The 20,307-nt window shown below is 34.9% G+C and overlaps 1 protein-coding gene across 2 annotated transcripts in view; it reads right to left on the bottom strand.

The window, feature by feature from the left end:
• Positions 1–17,932, bottom strand: part of Hpr1 (THO complex 1-like protein Hpr1) — a 311,940-nt gene extending 294,008 nt beyond the window's left edge. For both annotated transcript variants that reach the window (XM_090391220.1, XM_090391221.1), the window contains exon 1: positions 17,794–17,932. In XM_090391220.1, the coding sequence (XP_090247346.1) occupies positions 17,794–17,841 (48 nt within the window). In that variant the 5' untranslated portion in view covers positions 17,842–17,932. The remainder of the gene's footprint in view (positions 1–17,793) is intronic.
• Positions 17,933–20,307: the final 2,375 nt, after the last annotated feature.

Raw genomic sequence — 20,307 nt, 5'->3', positions numbered from 1 at the left:
ATCCATCTCAAAAAGTTGGCATCATTAAATCATTAGTAGCAGTGTACACAAGATTCTGTTCCTCCGAAGAATCTTTAAACCAAGAATTGGAAATCATCAAAAATACAGCCATAGTAAATGGATACAATCCAAAAAACAACTCAAAAAATCATCAGTCACTTCCCCACATATCAACCTAGACATTCGTGTACAAGCATTTCAACATCCCCTTTAACCCACAATTACTCTTGTGTAATGTTATTAACAACTCACTCAAATCTGAAACCTGTGTAATCAAATTCAGCATTACGTAATCATTTCTATACACATGTTCATTTCTCACAGAGATGGCAAGATACATGCTTGATTGCACCCCCCCCCACACAATATCTCCAGATACCCTGTTTTGCATTTCCAAACTCCCACTAAACAACACTTTTTCCAAACATCTAACTCCAAACCAATTCAAATGTAGTCCATCAATCATATATAATTCCTTTCATCCATCAAATTCACTCCATATGTCAGAAAACTGCTCACCATTCCTCCTGCACAATTTTCTCATTGACTCATTAGCAATCATGGCACTTCTCAACTCTGTCCCTATCATACCAAGGCAATAAACTCAGAATTTTTTACTTCCTTACTGATAAAGGATAGTGGCTTTATTTAAAAGAAAACCAGCAGAATATAGTTTGCGTACAATAACACCGATGATATGATGCAGCATTAATGTTATTTTTACACATAGAGAACTGAAGACTATCATTAGGCTGTCATAAGATGAGGATATCCAGAAAGAGGAGACAATTGCTTTCTTCTACTTTAATGATAAGTTTAATTCTGAGGTGCACTGAATTAATTTTCTCTTGGAATTAATGAAGTTCTGATGAGAAAGAGTTCTATACAGCAACAAATACATCATCAATGTATCTATACCAAATAGAAAGGTTCGGAGAAAAAAAACATTAAGAATATGCTGTTCAAATTGTTACACATATAATAATTTGCTAGAGTTGGAAAAATAATCCCAATAGTTTCTGTTATCTGTTATAAACCTTGTTTTGGCAAGAAAAATAACCTGAATTTATGACAAAGTCAGAAATAATTTTACATTATCAGGAGGAAAATCATTAAATTCGGATGTTTGTGAAGATGAAGTTATCTTCCTGCAGTTAATATCATATATCCTAGATGGCGAACCCATGGCACGCGTGCCAGAGGTGGCACATCCGAGAATTTTGCTGGCATGTCGACGATTTACAGCCGATATTCTTTTATACGCTTATAAATTATTCAACCTTTTTTTTTTAATTGTTACAATACGTACAAGTTATTTGTTTGACATCAACGAAACTAACCTACAAACATAGAGTCTACTGCAGGAACAAGGCCCAGCAGCTTAAAACTATAGCTGATGTTAAGAACCTCTAGTCAATGGCTGAGGGACATAATCACATGATTCACTGATAGAAAACAACTATGTTTAGTCACCAAAACTTTTCATTATTTAAAAGCTTATTGATTAACCCAAGTTTATCTTTAATATTTTTAGCATATGAAAAGTCACCAGCTGCAACTTTGTCAAAACTAAATAGCTTCTAAATATATGATATTAAGTCTACCATGGCAGTCGTATCATATCTGTTGGGCCTTCTTCCTACAGTGGGCTATGAACAAATACAATTTTTCTTTGCATTAGTCAGCTCATTGTAGATCAGGGTTTCTCAACTGCCATGCCCTGGCATCAATTATACCGGCCGCAAGAGGTTCTCCTGAAATTTGTCGTTTCAGTTTTCTAAGCATTTTTCATTATTATTACGTAACACCTCTAGGGAGTCCACCTATTCTACAACTCTCCGTCTCCACTAACCTCAACTACTTTCGTCATTTACACCAACCACCGCTACTAGCATTTTTACAGACAATCATAAACATCCATGCCCACTGTGGGATTCGAACCCAAAGCCTTTTGGTTGGAGAGCAGATACTAACCACACTCGTGCTAACCACTTGGCCAACCAGGCCGGCCTGGTTGGCCAAGTGGTTAGCACGAGTGTGGTTAGGTTCATGAATAAATATTTTATAGTGGAAATATTCTGAGGAGAATAATATTCGTGAATGTATTAAAAGCTAAGACCCAGAATACCTAAATAATATCTATGTAGGAAATGTCAGTGACGAAGCCGTATATTTTTAAACATGGAAGTATTCATGAGTGATCAGGAATTTTCAGACATCGAAATCTTTCAACATTCGAAAGTTCATTGGCTGTCCTGCAGTGAAGCTGTTTCTAATTCATAAGAAAGGTGACCTGTCCCATTATTTAAAGGATAAGAAATGGGTAGCCAGGCTGGCATATCTGAGCGATATATTTTCTTACATAAATGAGTTGAATTGAAAACTTCAAGGTTCAGATACAACAATATGTAATGCTTGGAACAAGATCAAATCATTCAAAAGAAACTCAAACTCTGGTTTAAAATTATTGCAGAAAGAAATAATGAAATGTTTCAGTCGTACTCAGATTATATTATGGAAGCAGGTGATTTCTATTCACAGAATTCAGTTTCAGATATTATTGCAGCCCACTTGAAGATGTTGTCATTTGAAAAGTATTATCCTGAACATGAGGATTCCAGGAGGCAAAATATGTGAAGCCCTTTGTTGAACACAAAGAGACAGCCTTTCCTATGAAGAAACCCTTAAACTTATTGAATTATCAGCAATTCAATTAATTATCGGACAAAGGAGTAGAAAGTACTTTTAATTCTATGAGTTACTACATCACTTAAGCAATTGAACAATGTAGCTATGAATATAAATTAAATTACACTTTAGGTGTCCTCTAGAGGGCTAAGTAGGTGTTCTTGGCCATTGGGCTGCTGATGTAAGCATCCCAAATTTGGGGCAGTCGCATACAACCAAATTTGTTGAGGTTTGGAGAGTTTCTTAGGGGTGAGGCTGATTCCATAAATAGTCTTTCGAATTTATATTTGCTACGTTGTATTACTGTAGCTTTCTTCCACCGTATTCTGTGGCGTGTATCCAGAGCATGGTCTGCAAGACCAAAATGGCTATACTTGTGAAAACAGATGTTCAGAAATTCTGACATTTGCTGTCCTGCCTGTTTGGCCAAAGTAAGACAGTTTACAACTGCAAGGGACCTGGTATACACCAGGTAGGTCTAGGGGAAGTGGTTGGTCTTTAGTGGAGCAGATAAGGGATGCCAATTTTCTGTAAGGCCTGTAATGGATCATGTTACAGGTTATGTTTAATGTTTTTTTAAGATTTTGGTAATTTTTTCCGAGGTGCCTCAGATGTAGGGAATGGTGAGGGGATAGCCATTGGCAGAGAAAGTGTTAAGGATGCGATTTAGTTCATTGTTTAGGGCCATGTTGTTAGAACAGATTAGTTTAGCCCTGTTGTATAGTGTTTTCACCACTCCATATTGTTGTGAGGGGGGATTGTTGGTGAATGTATCTGCCTGTATGGGTGGGTTTCTATAAACTGAGAAAACCAAGGTTCCATCAGGCTGGCAGGTGACTAGTGTGTCTAGGAAAGGGAGGCTGTTGTTTTCCTCTTTTTCCAGGTGAACTTGATTCTGGGGTGTTGGCTGTTTAAGTGTGTTAAGAAGAAGAGGAGTGTTTCAGAACCATGTGGCCAAATAGTGAACACATCATCAACGTAGCGAAGCCATATGGTTGGTTTTTGTGGGGCAGAGGCTAAGGCTTTTTCTACAAAGGTCTCCATAAAGAAATTGGCCAAGGGTGGGGAGAGTGGTGAACCCATGGCATTTGTAGAAAAAGCCTTAGCCACACAAAAACCAACCATATGGCTTCGTTACATTGATGATGTGTTCGCTATATAGCCACATGGCTCTGAGACACTCCTCTCCTTCTTAACACACTTAAACAACCAACACCCCAGAATCAAGTTCACCCTGGAAAAAGAGGAAAACAACAGCCTCCCTTTCCTAGACACACTAGTCACCCGCCAGCCTGATGGAACCTTGGATTTCTCAGTTTATAGAAACCCACCCATACAGGCAGATACATTCACCAACAATCCCCCCCCTCACAACAATATGGAGTGGTGAAAACACTATACAACAGGGCTAAACTAATCTGTTCTAACAACATGGCCCTAAACACTGAACTAAATCACATCCTTGACACTTTCTCAGCCAATGGCTATTCCACCCAAAAAAAAAACATTCCGAAAAATATTAAAAACCTACAAACCACAGCCCCCCCCCCCCTTCCACAACAAAGATTACTCTAAATCCGTCACCATTCCCTATATCCGAGGCACCTCAGAAAAAATTACCAAAATCTTAAAAAAACATGACCTCATCTCCTGTTACAGGCCTTACAGAAAATTGGCATCCCTTATCCGCTCCACTAAAGACCAACCACTTCCCCTAGACCTACTATATACCAGGTCCCTTGCATTTGTAAACTGTCTTACTTTGGCCAAACAGGCAGGACAGCAAATATCAGAATTTCTGAACACAAGGACTACATCCGTTTTCACAAGTACAGCCATTCTGGTCTTGCAGACCATGCTCTGGATACACGCCACAGAATACGGTGGAAGAAAGCTACAGTAATACAACGTAGCAAATATAAATTCGAAAGACTATTTATGGAATCGACCTCAGTCCTAAGAAACTCTCCAAACCTCAACAAATTTGGTTGTATGCAACTGCCCCAAATTTGGGAGGCTTACATCAGCAGATCTTCAGCCCAATGGCCAAGAACATCTACTTAGCCTGCTAGAGGGCACCATCAGGACTTTTAGGAGAACAATAGCTTCATCTCTTCATTCTCAGTTACTGTGTTGTATTGCCTATGTGCACATGCCTTTTTTCTGTAAGTTCCTTTTGAAGATGGCAACGTGACGTTGCCGAAATATCGGAAATATTTATTAAAGTGTAATTTAATTTATATTCGTAGCTACGTTGTTCAATTCCTTAAGTGATTTAGTAATGCATAACCAACGTATAAGCCTGTCTACGAGAATTCTATGAGTAATTCGAAATTCTGAATAAGAATGAAAAATGAATACCCAAATTTACATGAAATATCAATGAGATTTCTTCTTTGTTTTTCTACCACATATCTTTGTGAAACTGAATTTTCTGTCATGACTGTGCTTATAACGAAACAGAGGAACTGCCTGCAACTATCTGACTGTCTCTGTTCAGTGGCGCACCCAGAGAGGGAGCCAAGGGGCCCTGGCCCCCCACAAAAGAAAAAGTTAAAATACACTAAAAAATTTTCAAAATACTTTTCCTAATTAAAATTCATTTTTTTATTTATGTTGTGCATCATGTCTTCTATTTCTATACTACTTATGAATTAGCAGTCACATAAGGTGAGAGTACTACCCTATAGCAGTGTTTTTCAACCTGTGGTCCACGAGGATGGGACAGGTGTCCATAGGCAGACTTAAATTAACCAAATAAATCTATATATTTTAATTATCCAAACAAAACAAATTAAAATTGAATAAGTAAAAATTATTGAAATAAAATGGATACTTAAAAAATAAAATAAAAATAGTGGCAGAATGTTCATGGAATGAACATTCTGCCACTATTTTAATTTGTAATGGCAGAATGACGAGTAATAAAAGAGGGATTAAGTGAACACCAATATGGTTTTATTGCTTCCACTTCCCCTTGCTGTTTTGTCAGATTTGAAGTGAACATGTGTTGTCCACATGACCACATTTCAACCAATTGCTTGTTGTTTATTGATTTTTATTGTTGAAGGGGTTTCCTCCTTCAACCAAAGCTCAATATATCTTCAGAAGTGCTAAGTAATACTTGGACAAAGTGTGTTGTGAGTTAACCACAGTATTTATATATTTTTAGGAAATCGCGTGACTGAAAGATAAAAGCAATCTGCCAGTTGAGTTGAAATGCTAACTCTGTGCAACCGAATTCCATATGTGAAACTGCCATAACAACATTCACTATATATATATATTTCTAGGTTTTAACAAGTTTACGAATTTTAACACCTTCGGTTGAACTTTATTGCTGCTTTGGGGCAGGCGAACTCACACAAATCTAATTAATAACAATAGTTTTTAGTTAGATACTATGTTTGCATGTGCAACATATGGTTTTGCTTGAGTCTAAATAGCATAGTTTCTGCATAAAAGGACATGTTATTCATTAATTAGCGTCATTATTATCATAGTTGTCTCTAATTGCACTATTTGTTGAGAAATATATTACACAGACTGCTGGCACCTTATTCATTGACATAATAAAAGTACTTGTTTTTCTCCTCAGCAATATAGTGGCTATTGGGAAAGGCGTGTTGTTTACCGCGGGAGCAAATTACTATCCCCTGCTCTGAGCGTGTTTCAGCTTTTTTTCATTTGTGAGATATATGCGAAACTTTTTAATTTCTTTTTTCAAAAAGTAAAATCAGGGGTACGAGCTATATGCGAGGGCAAGTTATATCCAAGTAAGTACAGTATTTCAATTATGGATAAGTACCTTGGTACCTTCTTTAAACGGAAAAATAGCTCGGATTACAGTGATAATACAAAAAGAGTTTGTAATGAAAGTTTGTGTGTAGTTTCTGAAGAGAAAGAATTCTGTAACGAATCTACAGAAACACAGACCTCCCATCAGTTGCAATGCGATATTAATATGCTGAACGAAAGGAAAGATTTGCCGACTTGCTGGATACTCGACCAGTGAATCTCATTCAAAGGTAAATACAATTGGTTATTTTGTAGGAACATTTTTCTGTTTTGTGACTTTTCTCCCTTTACGATAATTATGCTACATCACTGTGTTATTATTCAACAATTATTTACAGTTTTGAATGTGTATATAAATCAATATCAACAGTAGCCTGTTACGAACGCGTGATGAAAGGGACAGGGGAGGTTTGGAGCTTCCCCGGATAGTATTCAAAAGGTAAATACAATTGGTTATTTTGTACAGGTCCCCGAAACTTATTAGTTTAGAATTTAACCACTGGGAAAGCGTTTGTGTCCACCTACAAACTGAAATAGAATTTGGAAACATATTTTCCAAATAATTTTTATAAGAAATGTCTGTGAGTTCACGATCCATTTCAGGCTTGCAGTCACGAGAACGACCTTTTGTTATTGAAAAAAGAACAGCTAACAGCTTTCAAGTGACAGTGGGCTTAAAATGCAATTCCGTGATCGTGGTTTGGCTCAATTCTGGATCTCACCTTCAGTGAGAAGTGAATTTCCCGAATTATCTGAAGAAGTATCGAAAATCGTCATGCAGTTTTCTACACCCTATCTTTGCGAGAAAGGATTTTCATCACTCCTTCAAATAAAAACAAAATACAGAATTTGTCTTAGTGTGTGTGCCAATCTTCGACTGAAGTTGACCAATATTGAGCCAGATATCCAGCAACTCTGCAATGCCGAGAAGCTCATCCATCTTGTTAAAAGTAAATAGTAAATAATTATATCATATTATTTATTTGTTATTGGATACTCGACCAGTGGATCTCATTCAAAGGTAAATATAATTGGTTATTTTGTAGGAACATTTTTCTGTTTTGTGACTTTACAAAAATTAAAACTTTGTTTGATGATGATACACTTTTACTTGTTTACTTCCAAGTCAATTATGTTTCCATATACTGTATATTCAAAACATGCTTTTAGATTTATTGCGTTATAAATGGCACAATTTTTCCAAAATGTTGGTAATCCCTACACATGTTTTTAAAAAAATTACATAACTTAGTGGTCCATAGAATTGTTTTAGGCATTTTAATTGTCCTTAGGCTTAGAAAGGGTGAGAAACGTTGTCCTATAGCTGTCCGAGCCAGGCCAGAGAGGATCACGGGTATCATGTATTGGCAAATCATTGCAGATGCTCAGTCATAGGCGCGTGTGTGTGTGATACACTCATATTCTGTGCTATTTTGCATTGATTTTGTTGAAAAGCATGTCTTGAACTTGAAACTTCTTTCCATCTCTGAAGAGTAACCTTACCATACGTCAATTCTTCAACAACATTGAAGTTAAAGTTAAATTTGTAAAAGATGTTATTTTGTTTTTCCGATTTTGTGCTTCAAATTACGGCTGAAAAACGTATGTAGAGTATTTTATTGAACTATTTCAATGAAACCAAAAAAAGGATGATTCAAATGTTAGTAGTAATGTTGGTGCTATTAATATTGTCAATGCCGATTTGGATTCGGTTTCCCCAGTCATAGGTCTCACAAAACCATCGAATTATCCAGAAGAAAGTACTTCCTTAGTTATTAATAATTCTCATGATATCACATTTTTGATAGAACAAACATTTAATTCTGACAATAATTTAGATATTGTGAAAAAGAAACCAGAACCAAATTTTAATTTTCCTGCAACTTGTGCTGCAATTCACAATCTAAGTTTTCAATGCACATGGTTTGAAAAATTTACATGGCTTGTGTACTCTCAAGTTGAAAATAGTACGTACTGTAAATATTGTGTTTTTTGCACCTGCTAATGTTGGAAAATCTAAATCTGAAGTACCTGGGCAGTTAGTTACGCAAGGTTATAATAACTGGAAGAAAGCCATTGAAAAATTTAATAATCATCAAAAACCAAAATATCATATAATGGCTGTTATGACTTATGAAAGGCCAAACAATATTCAAGATGGAAAATGTATTCCAATGAATTGACAAATTGATGTAGATAGTGCATCACAAGCTGTAGTTAATCGGAAAGATTAGAGCCCATTATAAAAACAGTAATTTTATGTGGTCGGCAAAATATACCCTTGAGAGAACATCATGATTATGGAGAATTTTCATTTGAACAGGAGCCAATCGCCAATGAAGGCAATTTTCGAGCTTTGTTAAGAACGATGCGGGCGACAAAAACTTGGCTGAACATTTTAAACATTCTGCCAAAAACGCTACCTACATTAGCTGGAACATACAAAATCAAATTATAAATGCATGTAATGAAATCATTTTGAACCGTTTGGTCGAAAAAATTAATTCGGCGAAATGTTTTTCAATTCTTGCCGACGAAACTTGTGACATTTCTACCACTGAACATCTTTCCTTGTGTGCCAGGTATATAGATGAAGAAAATGACAACAAAGTTTGTGAACAATTTTTACAATTTGTTCCCGTAACAAGCACTACAGGAAAAAATTTATCCGACAAAATATTAGAAAGCTTAAATAATTATGGCATCGATATGTCATATTTACGTGGGCAAGGTTACGACGGTACCGCATCAATGAGCAGAAAGTTTAATGGTGTCCAATCTCACATATCAGCTATATATCCACAAGCTTATATGTTCATTGTGCATCACAGTTTGAATTTGGCAATTGGAAATGCTGTATCTGTGACTGAAATAAGAAATTACATTGGCATAACTGGAAAGGTACACAGTTTCTTCAATACCCCTAAGAGACAGGACGTCCTTGTTGACAACATTGATAAATATACACCAGATACTGAGAGACAGAAACTATGCCAAGTTTGCTCGATTAGGTGGGTGGAACGCCGTGAAGCCATCATGACCATGGTGGAATTATATGATGCAGTGATTCATAGTCTTGAAACAATAATTTCTTGGGAAGACAGAGACTCGTCCTCTAATGCAAAACTATTGAATAATTCATTGTGTGAATTTGGTTTTATAATATCTTTATTTAGCTTGCAAAAAATATTTGCATACACCTTACTATTGTCTCAAATAATGCAAAAATCTCAGTGACCTCTTAATTGCACTAAATTTTGTTGATGATGTTGTGGCTCAATTAAATACCATTCGTGAAACACCAGAGTCTTCATTTAGAGATATTTACAATGAAGCATGTATAAAAGCCAATAATTTTAATATTGACATTAAAAAGCCAAGGACTACATCAAAACAAACATTAAGGTCCAATGTTCCAGCCAATTCTGTAGAAGAGTATTTCAGGAGAACTATTTTCATCCCATTTATTGATCAAATATTAACTCAACTTCAGGATCGTTTCACTCGGCATCACAACATTTTGAAAAAATTTTTTTCTCTTTTACCAAATGGAAATGATGCTCCAACAGCAAGTGCAATGGAAGATTTTCATCAGTTGTGTGAATTTTATGCCGGCGATTTGCCTTATATAAATCCAGCAATTTTGAACGCCGAATTCAAGTTGTGGTATAAGAAATTTGACAAACCGTTTACAATAGCTCCATGCAAAAATGCCACTGATGCAGTTTCAAAGTGTGACAAAATGATATATCCTAACATCTATAACTTATTAAAAATATTTGCAAAGCTTCCAGTAACAACATGTGTCAGTGAAAGGTCATTTTCTAACTTACACCTTTTAAAAACCTATTTAAGATCTACCATGACACACACAATCACGATTGAACGGACTGGCTTTGCTGTATATACACAGAGAGATTGTCACCACGATTGAAATAATTCAAGAGCTTTCTAAAAAGAAAAGAAAACTGGATTTTATTCTTTAAATAAATTTTTATAATCACCTAATGAATTTTATTTAGTGAATGAAATTTAACGAATTTTAGTTGAACGGATAAAAATATTTTTAATGCAAATTCATTGCATTAAAAATATTTTTATCCATTCAACTCGGCCACCCCCAAGATTAAATCCTGGGTGCGCCACTGTCTCTGTTTGGCTATCACTTCAATTCGTCCCAGAATTAATAAGCTAACGAACAGAAAAACAGCAACAAAAGTCTCACTAGCCTAACTAAAACTTTCAAAAACTCAGTTGTAGTAAAAGAAACTAATAATAAATTTAATTTAATCCTTTATCCAAGTGTAAGCAAACAAAGTTTGCACCTGAAGTATCTTCAGGACTGAGGCAACTTGTGGCAAAGGTGGACCAAGCTCCCGTCACACTTTGTCTTAGTATCTCCCATAATGCAAAGCATATCTCCCTGTGGACATGCATAATACTATACATTAAGGGAAAACTTCCAATAAAAGGTGTATATATACTGTTTTACATTATGAGAAGAGGTCACTACTCAGTAGTGACCTCTTCTCATAATGTAAAAGAATATTAAGGTTAGTGATGGAGCTTGCTCCACCTTTGCTTGGAGTTGCCCTGGTGTTGTACTACCCATGCGATCACTTACACTTGGGTTTGCCGATAGTTTTTTCGGCATGAAACTCTATGGATTCAATGGATTTCAATCCGAATTTCGTACCTAGCTATAAAATAAAACAGGATTTACCATCTCCCTTTAAGTTAACTTATGTCACCGGTAAAATAGCCTTTTGGCTTATTAAACTAAGTTTAACTTTTTCAATAACTTATAATTGCTGCATTAAAGTGCAGCATTTTTAAATTCAAAATATTAATTAGTGTTGGAACTAGTATTTAGAATTGAGAGATTCATACATTTTTATTAAATTACTTTGTATATATAAATATTTGGCATGTCTATGTGATAATACTATTGTATTTATTCGAATATAATTCTTCCCCCCCCCCCATAATTAATGCTAAAAATTTGTGGTGTGAGATATATCCGGGGATTTTCGGAAACCCAGAGTCATCTTCTTTCCCATTATTTCAAGCAAAAATTACCAGTAATTTACAAGACTTGAGAAACATAATGAACAATCCTTCATGAATGACTAATGAGAAGTGAAAGCATAGCACGAAACCAGGCCCTCGTCTTATAGAAAAGAATTGAGAACCACTGATCCTTTGGATTCCTGGATTCTTCCCTTCTCTAATCTCACGTGCATTCATTATGCATTTCACAGAAATAAGGCAGAAATAAGCATGGCAAGTGTAATATTGTTGCGTATGGTTTTTGCTGTAAGTGTGAATTATAAAAGGTAATTTAATTTAGGTATATAATAAAATTTTGATTTTTTTGAAACTATAAAAAAATGCATTTGATTAAGTTTTGAATTATTTTGTTAGAGTTCTACTTAACATGGCTGGTGAAAATAAAAAATGGAAATTATCACAATCAAGCAGCAGAGAGTTCCAAAGTTGGTGGGCTGAAGCATAGGGCATGATTAACAAAGACAATAAAGCAATGTGTGTTAAAGTTCTGGGACAGTTGTGTGCAGAATGTCATCAGTAAAATTGCATTATGAGATGAGCCATAAATCGCTCCTTGAGAAAAGCAAGGACGAACAGAAAGAATTTATTGCTCAGGCAATTAAAAATAGAAATATTCAGTCAACAACCCTAATGAAATTTATCGGCAGTCATTCAAATATAACTGCTGCTAGTTTTTTTGCCTCAAATGTGGTTGCCAAACACACGAAACCTTTTTGTGATAGGGAATATATAAAAGAACATGGTTAAAATGCATACCTGTTCTCTTTGAAGATTTTGAAAACAAGGAAAAAATTATTCAAATAAAAGATATGCCTTTGGCTAGAAACACAGTGAAAGATAGAATCTTGGAAATGGCTAAAAATATAACTCATTAACAAAAAATAAATATAAAATCTTCTGGTTTAATTTCTCTTTGTCTCGATGAGAGTACTGACATACCGTATTTGCCAGCGTATAAGATGCACTTTTTTTCTTTAAAAATAGGTCTGAAAAACAGGGAGCTTCTTATATGCCGATACTCAGTTTTTTATTACATTTTTTCTGGAAATTTTCTACAAAATTGCCACAACTATTGATTTTTAAAAGAAAGATGCTACCCAAAGAAAAACTGCTTAAAGGAGTGTTTGTACATGTTCATGCAATAGGCAGGATGGGCAGGAAGGATGGAGGAGGAATGAAGTTATGGATAGATAAAATTTGGTCTAGGCGCTCTGACAGGCTGTTGAAGAAGCCTGCCCTGCTAGTATGGAATCGTTCTTATAGAACAGAAGATGTTAAAAATAAACTCAAGGAATTGAAAATTCAGTTAGCTGTAATTCCAGGAGGTCTAACTAGTCAGCGTCAACCTTTAGATGTCTGTATTAATAAACCATTTAAGGGATTTATGAAGGAGAAGTGGAACAGCTGGATGCAGTCTTCAGATTTTAACGTTACACCTTCAGGAAGAAGGAAGAGGCAAATACAGTATTTACTAGCATTTTGCAAGTTTTTGAGTGGGTCAAAGCTTCATGGGATGCTGTGAAAACTGAGACAGTGGTTAAATCATTTAAGAAGTGTGGCATTGGTAATGCACTAGATGGTACAGAGGACAATTTGTTGTATGAGGACTCAGATTCTGATTTTGAAGAGGTTTCAAATGTCTCTTCATTTAGCTCTGGAGATGAATTTTTGGGTTTTGACGAAGATTAAAAGGTGGGTACTCTTTCTTAGTTAGATTAGGTATTTGTTGAAAGTAGACCTACTTATTACTTTATATTTGAAATACTGTAAATTCATTATAATATTCAGTGATAAAGTTTTTTTCCTAAAAAATGTGTACAAAAAAAGGGGGTGCGTCTTATACACCGGTAAATACGGTAATTGGATCGGCTCGTTTAGAAATTTTTATTTGTTATTGTGTTGGGAATAATATCAAAGAACTGATCAGTTTAACATCATTAGCATCAACAACAAAAGGAATAGATATTTGCAATGCAGTTGTAAATGCATTTGTTGAAAGAGATATAGATCTCTCCAAAATTGTATCAGCAACTACTGATGGTGCTCGAAGTTTGAGAGGAAATGGTTTTGTCAGTTTATTTATCGAACATATAGGACATTCAGTTCTGGGTTTTCATTGCATTATACATCAGCAGGTTTTATGCGCAAAGGCTAGTTTCAAGCCACTGGAAGATATTATGAGCTTTGTAAAAAAATTGGTCAATTTTATATTGACACACGCTTTAAATAAACGAAAATTTATAGAATCACAGTAAACCCTCAATTTTACAGATAAAATATCCAGTCCGTATGTCATATGTGAAAATTAACACCCTGTTAATTTTAAAATGCTCTTAACCAAGATTTGCTTATAATTAAATTAACAGGGTTTTTTTGTTATTAATTTCCTGTTATTTTTAAAATTGTGGCAAATAGGCTATCATATGTCGGAAAAGCACTGTAGAATTTAGCCGACATAACTGAGTCACCGCTCATAAAACATGCTTGGCAAATGATTAGCACGTGATCACACCAATCACGTGCAATCAATTGGTTCAGCTAATGTTCCGACGTGCACTGAGCCACGCCCAGTAGTGTGCATTTGTTTACTCGCGGTGAATGGTTTATGTATGTACACATTTTATAGACCTATTCAATATAAATTTAAAATTAGATATGTATGAATGGTAAAACACATCTTTGTAACCCTAACCTATATAATATGGACAAACGGAAAAGACTTCATTTAATGTTAAATCAAAAATAAGAAGTCATATAAAAGTTTCTACATAGGTAAAAACATGCAAATTAGCTAATTTGGCAATTTTTTAGCATATGCATTCAGAAAATCTACTTTATTATATAACAGATACTACTTGCCTGAATTAGTCTGTTATATCGAGGTTTTACTGTATTAAATGAGGTAAACTCAGTGTACAATGGTTTACTTATGTACAACAACATCCGATGGTTAAGTCATAGGAAAATTCTTCAAAGATTTGTTGAGTGTTTAGATGAAGTCAGACTTTTTTTTACATAAGGAAAAAATCATTGAAAAATACAATCAATTAATGAACATCGAATGGCTTTCGAAATTAAAATTTTTTAATGATTTGTGTTTACATTTAAATGAATTAAATGTTAAACTGCAAAGTGTTAACAAGACAGTTATTGCCATGTTTGATTTAATCAAAGCATTCGAAGTTAAATTACAAATTTTCAATCATAACATTATTTCCAATGTCTTCAAATATTTTCCAAACACAAAAAAAATTCTTTGCAGATCTAGAATCTCATGAAAAAAACAGATCAAGTTAAATTGACAAAAGAGTTTTCTACAGTTATTCGGTTGATAATCAGCAAATTTTCTTCAAGATTTACGTAGTTCAGGCAATTTGCAGAGATGTCAAAATATATTTTGCATCCAGACACAACATCAGCAGATAAACTCAATTTGGAGATTTATGAGTGGCTGAATTTGGAAGATATAGAAATGCAATTAATCGATTTTCAATCCAGTTCTATATTAAAACAAAAGTTTGTCGATTTGAGAAATGACTCGGAAATAACTGAAAATGATCGATTATTCGGTGCAATTAAAAAGAATGCAGAGAGGAAATAATGAAAACTTGGAATGCCATTCCTGAAACCTTTAGTTGTTTAAAAAAACTACTAATGGCTATATTATCAATTTTCTCCTCTACATAAGCTTGTGAGTCATTATTTTCTGAAATGAATTTTATAAAAGACAGTTTAAGCAATAGAATGACTGATGAATCTTGTTCGCCATGTGTATTACTAAAAGTGACAAAATGTGAACCTCATATAAAGCATTTTGGCATCTAATATACAACAGCAAAAATCTCATTAATAAATTGATAGATTGATATTGATAAATTAATAAATTGATAATAGATTGATACTGAATTGTATACGACAATGTGTATGTCAAATTATGAGTTAATTTTAATGAAATTCTATGTTATTTAAACTTGTCTCAATAAAATTCTGCAATTAACTTTCTATTAATTTTTCTCCTATTAAAAACTGCCCGCCACGTTAGCAACTCAATAAATATTATTTGTAAATTTTCACATAAAAATTTTCACACATGCACATAAAAAGATTCGCCACCACTGTATTATATTATACACACACTTAGATTTCAGGTGTTATTCTAATTGTTTATCTCTTTTTGGTCTGTGCATTGACAACTGCTGTGAAACTAAGCCAAAACATGTATGAACAAATCAAATATTTTCCTTATTATTATTCTGATACTTGGAGTAAATCCACAATCTAGAGAGACCCTGGTGGCCTTGGTCTTCATAAACCATCACAAATGATCCATCAATGAGGAAAATTATCATCAAGACATTTTTTCAATACATGGGAAAGAGGCAGAGTTCCAGTGTACTGGAGATACATACAAATACTCAAAAGTACAACAGTAGCAGTTCACATTGCAGAATTTGCTGTAATCTGAAATTTTGCAGAAAGGACGTTGAACACTCAAACTCACTGAAGAGGACACACTATACAATGTTAATTAAGCAATATTAAAACTTACTTTCCTGAGAAGCATGAGACTTCATTTCTGAGCAGAAAATATGAAATGCACTTCACCACAAAACAAAAATGCATGATGCTATTGATATGTGACACTAAGCTAATTACAATATATGATATGTTATTGAACATGAAGGGAGTGGTGGAGATAGAATCCTTCTTCCTATAACGTTCTACATGGTCATTTGTGAAACATCAACATATAAGACTACTGTACCACCACAAAAAATAATGCTGTTTTGTTTAGTCACATCCTATTCAACATGCTGTTCGGTTTTCAAATGCAATTTATGGAAAACTGGTAAGTACACTTTAATTCAGAATTTTTTTAATTTCAAAAATACTACTGATATTCAGCAACAGAGGCTTGCTGGAATTACTTGCTGACTATGGTGATTAAATGACTTTTTGTTTGATTCAAGGCTGAAAACTACATGCATGATAATTGCTGCATTGTTTACTGATGCCAAGAGTGGTATTTTGAGAACCTTTTGTGAACATGAATTTGTAATTCATGTTTATTAATAAAACAGGTAATACTTTCGTGACCCTACTGTACACATGAAATGTAAATTCATGGGTAACTAGCTAAATGTTTGCTTACTCTTATATTTTGCCAGGAGACTAAAAATAATAATAATAATAACTTCAAAGCTCAGGCTCCAAAAATGTACATTCCTCGTGATTCATCCTCTACACTGAAAATAAACTGCTGGAATATAATGCTTTCAAAAACATCATCACAAGTATTCAGTATGGCCAGAAGTTTTTTTTTCCCTTCTTCTCAAAACTTTGTTTTCATCCCACAAACTAGCTAGAGAAAAGATATAATTAACAGAAAAATTCTATGCAGTGGATTATAGATGGTATGCTGCAGAAGCAGACCTGTTGGTTGTGTAGTATGTAGCGTGGCCTCAGGCAACGAGTTATGAGACTATGGAGTCACTTAATAATCATAATATATGTTACTATTTAAATTTGCACATATGTTTGCCGCCGCAGAGAGAAGATAACTTTTTTTTTTATTATCCCACTTAGTGGTGACCTGAAGTGTCTTGAAACGTAAGCGACCAGATATGTTAAATCTGTAGAGCGGAATTCCCTTAGTCCACCAATACCAAGGCATTACAGATTTATTTACAACCTATTAACGATACAACTAACGTTAATAAATAAATAATATGGTATGGTATCTGAGCCGGATTTAGACTTGCTGAGGCCCTAAGCTATACAAAACCCAGGAGCCCCTACTGTTTTAAATTACATCAGCTGGTCTTTTTGTATCTTTATTTGAGGCACCAGCAGATTGCGAGGCCCTAAGCTGTAGCTTTTTTAGCTTATACGTAAATCCGGCACTGTATGGTATGTATATACAAAGCTTCATTTTTGCTCCTTTTCTAAACACATATTTTTCGAAGCCTTCTTGGGTTGGCATTCCCTTATTTCCTCAACATGCACGCACATATCAGACTCTGCATCTGGGTCCATAACACAAAGACTTCCTGAGAGCAGGCTCACACTTCACTTCAATTCGAGAATACGCATGTTAGGTTATCATTTATTCTAGATGAACCATAAAAATTAAAGTTTTGTTCACAAAGCTGCATTTAATTAGATGCGCATAATATATATGTTCAGGTTTTAATTTAAAACAAAAAAATAATAATAAAACATTTTAATGATACGTACAGTTACATCGCCTCTTACAGTATCAAAATGTAAATCCAGAGCCATCATCTTCAACTATATATAAATATAAAAAGCACTTTGTAACACACACACTTTCAAAATTCCCACAGATGCAACAAGAGCAGTCTTAGCATATGAACCAAAACAAACATAACGAGTGGAGCATGTGAAAGACATCTGGTGGAAAGAGTTTGTTTTATAAATTCTTTTAAAATAAAAGAATTTATAAAATGTTAAAAACTACAGGTACACAAAAAGTTTATCCGTTTATTATTTTTTACTCGCAATTATTATTATTATTACATAACCATAACAATTCCATTAAACTACAAAACAAATTGCGGTAAGTCGGGCACGTTACAACACACATAATTTATCTGTTAGCAGCGTATATTATCTGTCCGAATTTCAGAAAAAAAATAAAAAATAAAAAATAAAAAATAAAAAAACGATAATGCCTCTACATGCGACTGAATAAACTCACTCCTATTCAATAAATTATTATTGTGTTATTATTGTTAACCCAGTCATGTTTAGTGAAAACTTGGCATGCCGGTCCCAAGCCCGGATAAATGGGGAGAGTTGAGCACAGGGCTAGCAACCCAGTCTCAGAAAGAAAAAAAAATTACTATGCAAACTGAAACCTTCCAAAATGTGATACCGGATGAAGAAAATAGAACACGAACTGCCACGAACATGGGGCACCTCTGTGAAAGACCTTCTGGGGAAGCAGAGGTGCGGAAGAAAGTGACAAACACCTTACCAAAAGATAAGCTTAGACTGGGATGTTGGAATGTTAGAACCATATTTGAAACTGGGAAGGCATACCAAGTCTCGAGAGTGCTAGAAAAACACAGATTAAAAATAATGGGATTAAGCGAAACGAGAGATGGATAGGAACTGGAAAAATCAAATTAAACCCTGGTCACTACTTAATCTACTCTGGGAACCAAAATACAGGGCATTTCAAAAAGAATGTCCCGATTTGAAAATTGTATACCTCTGCAACCACGAACCACAAATGAATGCGACTTGTACCATGTGAACAGCCTTGGCCCAGAGTTTGATGTGACGAGTGGCAGGTGGAGGAAACATTGAGCATTTGTAATTGTGGTGAGTAAAACATTAAGCCTTACTTCATACTTGGTAATTTATTTTGTAACTGTACCACATTTTCATTCTTCTTCTTCTTCTTCTACGCGTTATTCCCGCTTCCTATGCAGGGTCCGCATGTTACTTAGATGCGACTTCTTGTGAGTACTACTCCCAACCGACCCGTCGCCTGGTCTGCCGCTGGGGGGGGGAGGGGAGGATATATTTTTTACTGTAGAGGCGTATGTTCACGGTGCTGGTTTGCCAGATGAAAAACGCCAGATAAACTGGCGGAAAAAACCCTACTGACCTCGCCTAAGACCGGCTAACTTGGCTATGCCTGAGGAAGATCCTCAAATTCCTCACGTCTACAACGGGAATGGAACCTGGGACACTCCTTCCCCAGGCATATGGTTGCGAAGCGCAAAGCCACTAGCCTAGCCGCGCGGTCCATAATATGATTTTGAATAAACCATATGCCTGAAAATTACCACATTTTCATTATTAAATATAATTATTTGAAATCGGGTCATTCTTTTTGAAACACCCTGTACGAATGACCAGACAAAGGGAGTTGCACTAATGATGACAAAGAAGGCTCAAGGTGCACGAATTGAGGGGAACCCAATACCTGAAAGGATACTAAACGCTAGATTTAAAGACGGCAAGTAGAACATCACAATAACTGCTATATATGCACCAACAAATGATGCGATCCAGGAAGAAAGGGTAATTTTTATAACATGCTACAGAGAAGTATAGAAACAACAAATTAAAAATATATGCAACTTATAATTGGAGACTTTAACATTGGAAATGATAATGCTAATAAAGAAACTGTTATGGGGAAAGTATGCAGAGGAGAACTAATGAAAATGAAGAGTTACTTATAGACTTTTGAAATTTTGTTCAATCAGCTTGTAATAAGAGGGAGTCTCTTCCAACATAAAAAAATACATAAATGGACATGGATAGTACCAGATAGAAAGACAAAGAAGAACCAAATAGACCATGTACTTATAACAAGAAATTGGAGGAAATCACTCCTGGATTTCAGATTTAAAAGAGGAGCCAAGGCATATTCAGATCACTTTCTCCTAACAGCTACCATAAAAGTAAAAATATTTAAAAATAAACAAACAATGAACGATATGAAGAGATTTACAACTGAAAAACTCAAAAACAAAGATATTAGAAATAAATTTACAATTCTACAGGATAAATGAGATAAACTCAAAAAAAAACATGCAGAGGAGAAAACATAGAGGAAAAAAGGCAAAGATTAAAGACATACTAATTATTATTTTTGATGCTGATTATTATTATGTGACACCTCCAGGGAGTTCAAAGACTCATCGAGGGAGAGTGTGCCAACAGCATTGAACGATTGACTCCCGTCCAACTACTAACCGTGCTCAAACT

Source organism: Typopeltis vanoorti, chromosome 4 (genome assembly GCF_054136105.1).
Source record: "Typopeltis vanoorti isolate ZY-2024b chromosome 4, IOZ_Tvanoo_1.0, whole genome shotgun sequence".
Classification (NCBI taxonomy): Eukaryota; Metazoa; Arthropoda; class Arachnida; order Uropygi; family Thelyphonidae; genus Typopeltis; species Typopeltis vanoorti.
This window is presented reverse-complemented; position numbering and strand designations above follow the sequence as displayed.